General features: G+C 36.3%; 1 protein-coding gene across 6 annotated transcripts in view; it reads right to left on the bottom strand.

Moving 5' to 3' along the window:
• Ankrd17 (ankyrin repeat domain 17) overlaps positions 1-12947 on the bottom strand; it is a 134576-nt gene that overhangs the window by 48984 nt on the left and 72645 nt on the right. For 4 of the 6 annotated variants that reach the window (XM_050150165.1, XM_050150164.1, XM_050150166.1 and 1 more), the window contains exons 11-15: positions 8637-8724; positions 5967-6094; positions 5607-5750; positions 5167-5269; positions 3022-3774 (exon numbers count right to left, since the gene is read on the bottom strand). In XM_050150165.1, coding sequence (XP_050006122.1) covers positions 3022-3774; positions 5167-5269; positions 5607-5750; positions 5967-6094; positions 8637-8724 — 1216 coding nt within the window. The remainder of the gene's footprint in view (positions 1-3021; positions 3775-5166; positions 5270-5606; positions 5751-5966; positions 6095-8636; positions 8725-12947) is intronic. The other 2 variants (XM_050150169.1, XM_050150168.1) reach the window with 1 other exon arrangement.

Genomic DNA, 12947 nt, shown 5'->3' on the forward strand with positions numbered 1-12947 from the left:
CATCTGAATAATTAAGGAACCAGATCACGAGGAAGGAGCAGGTGCTACTAATCATCTAAAGACTCCAATACTATTTGATAATATTGATTACAAGGTTTCAATCTTGTAATCTTTATCTCCCAAGTCTAACTCAGATTGCAAGGATTACAGGCTCACATGAGCATATATAGATTTTAAGATTAAATAACTTCTTTGAATATTCTTATCCTATACACAAATTTAAAAAAAAATCATGTAAAATTCACTGCTCTTAAGATAGATTCCATGTTTAAAAAGACCTTGAATTTTTGCTATTACTGCCTTCAACCTACCAAGTGTTGGGACTGCAGGAGTGCACCACTGGTTTCATGGAATGCTAGGGATAAATTCATTGCTTCACGTTTACAACACAAACTTTATACCAACTGAGCTATATTTCTTTGGCCCTTGATGATTTTTATTCTATTAATTTAAAATGGGTTAAAAGATTAGTAGATGTCTACATTTTAATCCACATTCCAACTGGAATAGTATATTTTAAAGAACCTACTGAGATTAGCTCTCTTGCTCTGAGTGGTTCAGATGGGGTGTTTCGATGAGACTCATCTAAAGTTGATGAGTGAAACCTTATTTCCTTTGAAACTGTTTTATCAAGAGTAAGTGACTGCTCATCATTCAACCGTTTACTAAAGAGATAAGAGGGAAAGCTTAAAAAATCTAAGTCCAGAAAAAAATTATAGTTCTAAAAATTTTTTTCTTTTTCTTAACATTTTGAAATTCAATTTAGGGAGGGAAAACAAATGCTTGAAAAGTTTTAACAGCAGAAATGGAAATTTTCATCAACACAAAACAAAGGTTTGTGTTAGGACAGGTTAAACAAGTGCCTAGTTTTTATTTGGTGATTAAGGAAGGTTGAAGAATTGGCCAGCTAAGTATCAGAAGGAAGGAGAGCTTCGTACAGGAAACCTAACAAATGAGAACTAAGGAAGAAAGTGCTTGGGGAAAGAAGGCCAAATGAGGTTGTGTTACACAAGAAGTCCAAAAATAAGTGGAAATGACCCTCAGTCAACTGAAAGGACAAGGAAGATCAGAAGTTATTCAAACAATGAGAATCCAGAAGAAAGTTGTGTGCTTGAACGTGCACATACATATGTACAGCATGTGATTAGAATAGGAATGAGGTACTAGACAGGGGTCATCTGCAAGAAGAGAGTAAGATTTCTTTTAATTCTGTTCTTTTTCTGTTGAGTATGTTTCTCTACCCACAAAGAAGAGCATGATATAGCAGCGTTTTTAGAAAGTAGCAAATTTATCATAATCCCTAGAATCTTACGTTCATTAAACTAAAAAAAATTTATGAAGAAACACCTTGAACACATAAGACAGAAATTCTGGAAATAAATGAATCAATTTAAAAAAGCTGATTTACAAACATCTGATTATTCTCATCAGAATTCAAAAATTTTACAATCAGCAAATTGTTGACAACTATGCTCAAATACATCAGGTATACTAAGAGCACACCAAAACAAACTTTCCAACAGTCATGATATAGAACGCTCCAAACCTTCATTCCATCAATAAATAATACTTAACTCCATAATCCTTTGTAAATCTGATACAACACAGAATTACGATTTAAGTTACTGGCCAGGGGCCATGGTATCAATTTCGGATTTATAACTACTATGAGCTAATTGTCATACAATGTTAAAGTCTTTAAAGTTTATATCATAACCGGTTAGTGATGATTAATTGGGATTTAAGTCTTAAAAAAATCTATACTTGTATTAAGATTGTTACAATTCTTATTATTAGTCATTACTAACAATTATTCTGGTGTAAGTTATGTTACTCGCAGGATTAGCAGAGATTTTCTTATCACACATTACTGAGAAGATACAAAAAAAGAGGGGCTGGGAAACTATACCAATTTTTGAAATGCAAAATCTACCTCATTACCTGTTTATCTCAGTTTCTGAATTATCTCAACCTAAAAATCTAAACGCTAGAAAGAATATTTTCTATAAAAAAGAACCTTATAGTAATGTATGACTTCCTCATAATAAATGTTTCTCAAATAGTTTAAAATTAGAAAGAGTAAATCATCCAGGTAAAGACAAGTGAATAAAAAAAATGGGAAGAAACCAAAAGAAAATTACCAAAATTCAGCAACTATTTACTCCCTTTATTCTCCCCTTTCCCTTCCTTATCAATCTTCCTTCCTGAAGAAGGAAAATTATTTTAGGTAACAGATCATTCTTTAAGACTTACAACCCTATGAAATCTCACCCTACTATTACACAATTCATAAAAATCAGACCCAAAGAAGCAGCATTAACTCTTCTCAAGTTGCAACCCTTACTAGAATAGAAGACACTCTCTCTGGCTACACATTGAAAACATGTCATTTACCATACTGTTGGGGGAACATGCCTTCCCGTAATACAGTCAGAAACAGACTATACATTAATATTCACAGGGGATAAAAATCACTGACATACAGTAGAATCAGACTCTACTTGGTACTTTATTAATGCTGTAAACATGTTTGTTTTGTTGTTTGCTTGTTCTTAAATAGCCATCATGAAGTTTGGTACTTCTTTTTATCACAGGTATTTCATTTTATCACAAATAGACTTCCTAATATACCCTAATATCTTTTTTTCTTCAACTTTTATCAATTTTTCTTTTATTGGTGTGAATACAGAAGCAAAAATGCCAAAACTCAACCCCAGTGTTCTGAACTTAAAGTGAAAACAAAAACCAAAAGTAAAAGCCAAGGTTCAACTCACTGCTGAAAAACCTGGATTCCAAGCTCAGACAGACAGACTGGTCATTTTTATTGTATGAACTAATCTTTAATTTGACCTATAGCCATCTGAGATGATCGTTAACACTAATATTTCTAAAAACATAATGTGTCAAGAGTCCAAAAATAGTTCTCAAAAGTTGAGTAATGGTTAAAAAAATATTCTGGCACACTCTTACTCTCCTTAAGCAAATCATATTTGATACCTGCTCATAACAATATAAACCCACCTGCCATGATGTCATCCAGCGTGTCATTGAGGGTCTGAGCAGGGCTGGCTACCATTAACCCTTGTTGTGTTTCAGTGAGAATTCCTTGCCCCAGCCCTGCCAACTGTGCTTGGCCCAGTACTGGCTGTCCAACTATCACTCCTTGAAGTTCTGTAAGATTTGCGATGGACCCTGGAGGCAAGGGACCCGCGGCCAGAGGCAAAGCTTGAGGCATCGCCAGAGGCTGGATTGGTGCAAAACCCATCTGAGCAGCAGTCTGCTGAGGTTCATCTTTAAGCAAAACAGGATCCACTTGTTGTAACCGTGCATAGTCTCCCTCGGAAAGCTGTTCTCCAACCCCAACAGGAGTAAGTAGTCCCAGGTGTTGACAAGACTGTTGCTGTTGCTGCTGAAGTTGAATTCTTTGAGCTTTAACTTCTAGATATTGTTTTTTCAGCTGCTGCTGAGTTTTCAGTTGTAACTCTCGTTCTACTTTCTGCAGTTCCTCCAGAATCTTTTGTTTCTTCTGAATTTGCTCCTCCCTCGTTTTGTTCAGCTCCTCAATCTTCTCCTTGGTAAGTTGGTCAGCATGGGCCAGCTCCAAGGACTGCAGCTGGGCATTTTTCTCTATGGCTTCTTTTATCCTCTGTTCCAGTTCTGTTAACTTTCCCTGAGCCTCTTCTACAATGCTCTCTGGAGACTGATTGGTGATGTAACCCTGTACATCCTGGCTGTTTGCTGGCAAATGGCTGTTGGACTTTTGTTTAGAAGCAGCTGTGTGAAAAAGAAACCCCCTCAGAAGTGCACATGAATGGCATCCTCATTACAGAGTTACTGTTGGGAGGTTTAGTGCCAACAGTTATGCACCAAGGTATCATATCCACGAAGGTGAAATATACTTTTAAGGAGTTAAACACAAGTCCACCTTCTCTATCATAAATATATAATGTATGTATTTTATGTGCATAGAGTAATCTCTGGAAGTAGAATTCAGAATTTATAAACACCACAAGGCTAAAGTAAGATAACAGAGGGATGAAAGTTTGAGACACCTAAATGGTGCAGTTAGAGTCAAGTCTACCACTATGTGTAGGTATTTCATATGTAACAATGTAAAAATCATAAGAGCAGAAAAATCAATTATTAAGGTGTAGAGAAAATTTAGATGTCTACATCAAGATTTTCCACACTTAATAAATGTCTGTGCCTTTGATAAACACACACACATACACACAAAGAATGCCCAAACCACTGAGATGTAACCAAGAAACTAAAATCCAACTAAAGTATGTCTTTGTTGGGACCTACCACTTTCAAGACTGACAAAGGAAGGAGAATTCACACAGTCACACAGAGAACTGGGATTTAGTCCCTGATAGAAAAGTTGCTGGACTACGCCATCCTCCGTACCTTCTGACAGCCAGGGAGACAGGCTGCTCTGGCTAACAGGGTTAGCAACCAACTGAAAAGGATGTCAAGAGAGGCCAGTGGTTGTGACTGAAAAGAGTTGCTGGGAATATTTAGCATACTTGTTGGTATAAGAATACAGGTAGCCAAAACCAAGATGCAAAAGTCACAGCTTCTTCAAGTAAAACTTTTCAAAATAAAAACTGATTCCAACTGGTAGGTGTCATGTTGGGGACATACTTAAAGAACAGGCATGGTATGATATAAACAAGTAAAAAAATGGACCTTGGAATTCTAAGAAATAACAAGTGTATCTTACATATCTTTAAATTATTAGTTGTGGAAAAAGTGACCTAGTTAAAACCAGTTCTTAAAATTGAATTTGAATATTTAATTGAACTTCTTAATCTTTATGCCTCATGTCACTACAAAGACTTAGGTATGTTAAATAAAAATGATCAGAATTGTCATCCAACTGTATCCAACTTAACATGAATAAAAATGACTACTCATTGGAAGAAATAGTGGATAATCAGAATTCCATCAAAAAGGAGCACCTGGATCTCCTGAGTCAATACCTATCTTCTCTCCCAGAAAGCTGTTTTTTCATTGGTTTAAAACAACAAACAAACAAACAAAACGTTAATGGTACCAACTTAGTAAATTCATTGTTGGTGAAAAATAATTTTTGTGGGGCTAGTTTTTGTACTCTTAATTTCACCTGGACATGTAAGAAAAAGTCTCAGAAGTATAACTGACCTTTATTCCTAACGGGAAGAGTAGTAGCAACATTGGCAGGTGGTTTGTCGGGCTCCTGAGGTGGGACAACCATGGGCAGTGCTTGAACTGGTACACGAGGTGCCTAAGAGAAAGGATGAGTTGTTTCTTTAGTACACAATTCGTTATCACACTAATAACTTGCAGAGTTGTTAAGCGAATAAGACCATTTCAGACAATGACATATTTTTACATTAAATTATTCTCCTTTTCTCTGATTTTTTTTAAAAAAGTAGCTATGAATTCTAGTTATTCTAAGCATAATTTTAAAAAAGTAAATTATAACCCATCAATCTAGATAAATGTTAGGTTAAATATATAATGGCCTTGGCATAATTATAGAAATTTCATCTTAACAAAGATAATCTTATTTAATGAAAATTATAGCTAAAAATATACAATGCTTTAACCTTGAATCTTACCCTATTTAAATCGTGGGATGGGGGCGTTAGCTGAGTGACATCTGGTGGAGGGGCCGAAAGTAGATTATTCGGATAGTCTAAAAGATAGCAAACAACACTGGTATGGCCGCCTTTTGCTGCTTCTATCAACATGGTTGAGCCGTCCTAAAAGAATAAATAAAGGAAACACATAAGCACATTAAGAAAGCTATCAGGTCTCAGGTACAAGCATATTAAATATTTAACAGCAAACAGTGTTCTTCCATTTAAGTCAGAGATCTAATACTCAGAATGCCATTACAAATACAAGTTACATATGGTAATTTTACGAAGTTCAAGATGCGGAATTCATAAAGCCGCTTAACCACTTGAGTTACCTACTTTTAAACGGTGAGTAGGGTCTGCCCCATGAGCCAAAAGCAGTTCCACCACTGCCAAATGACCCCCTGCACAAGCCAGGGACAGTACAGTATGGTCATTATTAGCTGTGGTTCGATTCACATTTGCTCCTAAAACAAACATGGAAAAAATACATTGGTAGAGTGGTTAAAAAAAAAAAAAGAAAAAAAATTAAGATTTATTCATTTTAATTTATATGTTTATGTGTGTATCTGTGTGAGTTTATGTGCCCCATGTGCTTGTAGATGCCCTGGGAGGCCAGAGGACATTGGATACCCTGGAACCAGAGTTACAGAAGACTGTGGGCTACCAGATACAGGTGCTGTGAACTGCACCCGGTCTGCCTAAAGAATGGCAATTGGTCATAACCACTGATCTATTTTCCTATGCCCAGCTGTGGCAAAATTTTACAAATCATTTAATGTTCATGCACACAAACATACATATATACATGTGTATATATACACACACACACATATACATATGGTGCATTTAGGACATGGTATGCATGTGGAGGTCAAAGGACAAGTTGTGGAAGTTGGTTGATTTTCTCTTTCTACCATGTGGGCTCCAAGCTTTATGTTCAGTTCATCAGGCTAAGCAGAAAGTACTTTTACACAGTGATACCCACTGACTCATCTCATTGGCTCAAGAATATGGAAAAATTAAAAATCATAAAGAGTAAGAGAAGATGGTGAAATGAACCCTCACATGCTCATCCCCCAGCTCCTCAGACTGCCAACAGTCTCTCATGTTTCACAAAGCCTTCATTTTCAGGACAACTCTTTCCTATACAGAACCATTCAAACGCAAATGCCACAGGCATATGCTACATTTCTCTCATAGACATTTTAGTTTGTATCAGTAAAGATAATACAAGGTTGTATTATACCAATAGCAATTACTATACTGAAAAGGGAAAACACGGGGGAAGAAAGATGGCTCACTCAATGGCTAATAATACTTGAAATTCATCGGAGAAATTCAAGTTTGGTTCCAACACCCACACAGAGCTCACAATCACCTGAATCTCTAGTTTCAGGAGATCTGATGCCCTCTTCTGGCATTGATGGGTGCTGTAACCATGTGTGCAAATCCACAGCCAAAAAAAAAAAAAAAAATTCACACACACACACTCAGAGATCCACATGCTTCTGCCTCCCGAGTGCTGGGATTAAAGACGTGCACCACCACATGGGGCTACACAGACAATTTTAAAACATACTAAAAATAAAATCTTCGTTTTAAGACAAATATTAAAAAAAAACCACCCACAATGAACAGAAAAATATCTAACATTATTTTCCCTATTTCTCATTAGAAAGTATCAGAGGAAAGAGTATCATACTTCCGCCCTCAGTTACATTCCTGACTGTGCTGGGTAAAGTGCCAACTGAAAATTTGAGAAAGGAAGTGGAATCAAACTCATTAAAAATCAACCCAAGGCAGGGGTTAGTGGTTTATGTCTTTAATTACAGCACAAGGGAGGAAGAGGCAGGTGGATCTTTGTTAGTTCAAGGCCAGCTTGGTGTACAAGGGCTAGTTCCAGGAGAGCTAAAGCTACACAGAGAAACCCCATCTCAGAAAAATGAAGTTTTAAGTCTGTGACTTCTTTAGTATATTTTGTATTGCAGAGTAGACATTTCCAAAGTACATATGGCCCTTCACTATCAATCATTTTTCTTCGTGTCTTTGCTTCAGAAGTAGTATTTTTAATCTGCCGTAAGAGTAAAACAAATTCTTGAAAAACAATTTTATTTTTTTGGATTTTCCGAGACAGAGTTTCTCTGTAGCTTTTTGGTTCCTGTCCTGGAACTAGCTCTTGTAGACCAGGCTGGCCTCAAACTCACAGAGATCCGCCTGTCTCTGCCTCCCAAGTGCTGGGATTAAAGGCGTGCGCCACCACTGCCAGGCTTGAAAAACAATTTTAATAGAGTTTGGGTAAATATTGAAGAAATTATTTAAAACAATGTGTTTATTTGGTCACTAACTGATTAAAAAGAATAATTGCGGAGTATGAATGAAAATCCTCATGTACACTGACACGTATCACAATTAAATTCTAAATATTTTTATTTCAGTTAAAAAATTATCTCACGGAAAATATTAAATAAAAAAAAAGAAAACAAATCATCTCACTGTTGCTGGGCAGTGGTGGCACCCGCCTTTAATCCCAGCACTCAGGTGGCAGAGGCAGGCAGATCTCTGTGAGCTCAAGGCCAGCCTGGTCTACAAGAGCTAATTTCCAGGACAGGCTCCAAGGCTACAGAGAAACCCTGTCTCAAAAAACTAAAGAAATAAAGACAACATAAAGTAAAAAAGGTGTTGTCCCCAAGTTCTACAGAGGCAAAAAGCAAAAACTCATGTTTGAAAACAATGTTATATTAAACAAACAGAATAGGAATTAAACATACAATATTTTACAAAAAAGAAATTTTTTTAATAAGTATTTCTTCACAAGACTGCTACTTGGTGTAATAGCCTCTTGTAGTTCACAATTATGTTTTATGAGACGTTTATTACTGTTAGGAGCATTCCTTCTCCATGTCACAGAACAACCAGAAATGGCCTTCAAAGGTCAAAATGCCTTATCATAGTACCACCGAGACAGTTGAGAAAAAGAAAGAAAAAATTTCTTCTACATAAGCTTACCTTTACTGATTAAGAACTGCACTGTGCAAACATGACCGGCACGTGCAGCTTTCATTAAAGGAGTTCTTCCACCTTCAGATTCATGCTCCTGTTATAAAACACAAAGACAAAAACAAAGCAAAAACCCTAGTTGTATAACTCATACTTGTGAGGGGATACTTAATTATTCTTACCATAAAAATAAAAATAAACAATAGACTAAATTCTCAACCCAAGTATTATTATCATATAATGTGCAAATTAAGAAAATGTACTTTCAATTAAAAATTATACATGCACTTTATTGTAATAATTTAAAACCTAAAGGAGGGAGTGTAATGGTCTGCTCTGTCCCTTTAAGAGACAAGCATGCCCACTCCCCCTCCCCTCCCAAGGCAAGCTGATCTTCAGCTTCCAGCCTGAGTCTCTTCTTTTCCGCCTGTCCCAAGAGGCAGATTCTGCCTTGCTCCATTCTCCCCATTATTCCCTTTGCCCCTCTGTCTCTGTCAGTCTGTTTCTCTCTGCTCTAACCCCTTCTTCCCTTCCCTTCCATAACCCACTAAATAAATATCCAACCTCACTCTACATGTCTCTTTCTCTCCCTGCCCAGGACCAGCCATCTCCGGAGATCCGCGGCTTGGTCTCTTGGCATGCCCATCTGTCTTTCCCTCCTTATGGGACTTGCTGCCCCTTATGGCCCAGGGCAGTCACTTGGGAATTAACTGGAACTGGCTGCTGTTGGGACCCACTGCCCACTGCCACTGCTTAGGCACCTGGGATCCGCAACATTCTTACTTAATCCATTACAGGGAGGTCAATAGACAGCAATGAGGCTAGAAGCCCAGCAAGCCTTTAATCCCAGCACTTGGGAGGCAGAAGCAGGCGGATCTCTATGAGTTTGAGGCCAACCTGGTCTACAAGAGCTAGTTCCAGACAGGCTCCAAAGCTACAGAGAAACCCTGTCTTAAAAAACCAAAAAGAAAAAAAAAGAAAAAGAAAAAAGAAAATAAGAGAAAGAAAACTGGGAGTTGGCTTATTGGCTCACTCAGTCATCAACTCTCACATCTCACTTTTTGTTTAATGTCGTCTCTATCATGGCAATACCTGTACAAATTAAGACTGATAATACTCCAGCATATGTGTCTCTAATAAAATAAAAGCTTTTTGCTTATTACAATATTAAGTATATTACAGGTATACACACAATCCTACAGTACAAGTAGTCATAGTTTGATAGTTCACATCAAACTGAACTCTAAAAGATACGCTAAATAAACAGAAAGGAGTAATAAAGACCCCCAGAAATAGATTACATGCTTTATTTGAATTTTCTAAATACTAATAAGTAAGGAACAACAGCTGAGGAGAAACACTGAATAATGGGGAAAAAAATCTACAGAATTAAATCAGCCTTTATACTTTAAAAATGTGCTGAAATTAGACTACAAACTGGGACATGTGTTACACTGGGGAAGGGGTTTTGCTTGTTTCCATAAGAGAAGAAAAGATATGGATACCATCAAAATTGATAAAGGTTCAATTTGAACAAAAGAAACCTCTTAATTAAAAGAGATGATAGGTCATCAAACTATGTGGCCATTCCATCTAAACTAACCTAAAAAACTAACAAATTCTTTTCATTTGATCAGATACAACTTGCCAAAAGGAACCTCCCCCAAATCAGAGTTGGGGAATGGTTTTTGTGTCTTTTCAGGAGAATGAAGGGATCCAGCTAAGGAATCGGAAGGCCAATGGACAAATAAGAAATAAAGGAGAAAAAAATCCAGAAAAAAATGCTCCAAGAAAAGGATTAAATTGGCCCATTAGCATATCATATTTCTAACAGGATAAAATGTCATGAATCATCCCAAATGTTTCTGTTTTTCTCTCCAGTCATATAATGCAAAAAGACTTTTCATTGTCGCAGTACATTTAAAAAATTAAAGTGGGCTTTGAAATTGGAGAGTGGCTCTCTCCTTCTCTAAACTCAAGCTTTTTTTCTTAAAAGGAAAATTCCAAAATCTGTCTTATGCCAGAGGGCTGTACCATGAATTATAAAAACACAGAGATAGATATTGAGGTCTAACCTGAGATCAGAAAAGTAAAGCAGCCAGCCACAGGCTCTTACCTCTACCACAGATTGAAAATGGACAATCTGCACCCAATCATCAGATTGAGAGGGAGACTTGTCTCCTCCCGTCTTATATTGTCTCTAGTGCTAAGATTAATGGTGTGTGCAAAAACTGGCTGGCCTGTATGCCTGACTAGTGTGGCTGTTTTGCACTGATCTTCAGGCAAGCTTTATATAATAAAATACAAATAATATAGCACTATAAAGATCCACTTGTTATGGGACAAGAAAAACCAAAATGTAGGGAGTAATTTATTGCCACTAATCTCATAATACTTTTGTTTTATTTTGACTCTTTAAATCTTTTATTAAGGTATTCATATTATCTCAAAACTTATAAGATCTATCTATCTATCTATCTATCTATCTATCTATCTATCTATCTATCTATCTATCTATCTATCTATCTTCTTTAAACTTTTTGTCATGATATTAATGATCATATAGAACACTTAAGAATTCAAGAAAAAGGTTTCATCTAGCTTCCTGTACATGATTCTTGATTTGAGTATCAGGTAACTAGGAATTAAATTTTTGTACTCTGGATGTACATAACAAATACTGATCCTTAAATATCTTTAAGATATACTGCATATGACATTTAAAATGTCTAAGTTTTCTGCACTGAACCAAGACCATGCCTAAGAGTGATCTCTGAAGTCTCAAAAAAGATGATAGGGCCCCACAACAACAACTATAACAAGGCCATGACAACACCACTAAAATGAAAAACAACACCTGAAGACCGACTTTGAACTACAAACTGCTCAAGACAATTCCAAGTTGGCTAGCTGAGATGATCCCGTCTCACAGACTATTCTAGTCAGGACGTGACACAGCCCTTCATTTTGCCACGACTTAGAGACTGGACAACAAACGATAAAGCTACCTCTCCCAGGACTTGAGAATTAACCCAAATTTTTCTTTTCACAATCCCTAGACATTAGGAAGTAATTTTTAAGAACATGACACCCACATTCCCAAGAAGTTGGGGGAGGGGGCTTGATGGATCACTAGATTATGGATATTTGTCATCATTTAGCGTGGTCGGTTACAAGTTATTATTGCTAATGGTCAGGAAAAAAGTTGAACAAAGGAGATTAGATTCAGAGTTCTGGTTCTGAAAAGAAAAAAGGGGGAATATAGATATGATAGGATATATGGATAGCTTATTGAATCTACTCAGAAAAGGAAAAGGAAGGTTATAGAAATAGTATAAAAAGGTAAATTACTGAATCTGCTTTTAAACCAAAAAATAAACTATTAGTTTTAAATATTTTACATTGACGTGGATTTTTGTATATTGATACAAATTTAAGATTATTTTTGTTAAAAAATACTGTACATACATTTCTAATTTTGTTCAAAGTATTGTACCTATACAGTTCATTTAACAAGGTAATACAAATTTCCAGTCCTTCAAAGTTAATACTAAATATTTAGAATAAGGAAATGCAGCTTAATAATTAGTTATCTATTACAATCAAGCTAATATAGTCACATTAGGTAGATTTTTAAGGTCAAACATATATATCTTAGATAGACAGGCCGTTTTTAAACACTTCAGTAATCTGTAGAATATGGCATTTAAGATGTTTTAATAACATACAGTTCTTTTTATTTTAATGACAGAGAAACATGTCTGCTCAAGGCAGCACCAATTTACTCCAGAGAAGATAGGCATCAAAGAAACTTCATATGGAGTTTATCTTGTAGTAAAAGTTAGCCACTGGGCAAGAAAATGCCCTTTTCTTTACTACTGACAATATGTTGTCCAAATGGGACAAGCAGGACACAAAAATAAGGACGGCCAAACTTAGCCAAAACAAGGAAGGACAGCCCTTCAGAATATCCTGCTTCATAGAAAAGTCTGTCAAATATGCTAGGCCTCTAAGCTGAAGATGGATTCCCCAACGTTGCAGAGGAACTTTGGGTGACTGTCCAGGTAGTCAGCTGTTTCTGTCATTTTTCACATTTTTGGAAAGTTGTTTGCTTGTACTTCCTGCTTATTCAGTCAATATTAATTCGTTCTCGGGTCTCCGAGGGAGTTGAAGATTAGATATTTATAGTTTTCCTTGTTATCAGATTCTGAAAAGAAATTACTAAAAAAATGTAAGTGCACAAGATTGAAAGACATACAAAGATAATTTTGAGTTGATAATTAATGCAAGTTAGGTGGATCAAGGTACAACCTTTTGAAC

This window comes from Alexandromys fortis, unplaced genomic scaffold (genome assembly GCF_014885135.2).
Source record: "Alexandromys fortis isolate MF-2015 unplaced genomic scaffold, M_Fortis_MF-2015_v1.1 scaffold_0, whole genome shotgun sequence".
Taxonomy (NCBI): domain Eukaryota; kingdom Metazoa; phylum Chordata; class Mammalia; order Rodentia; family Cricetidae; genus Alexandromys; species Alexandromys fortis.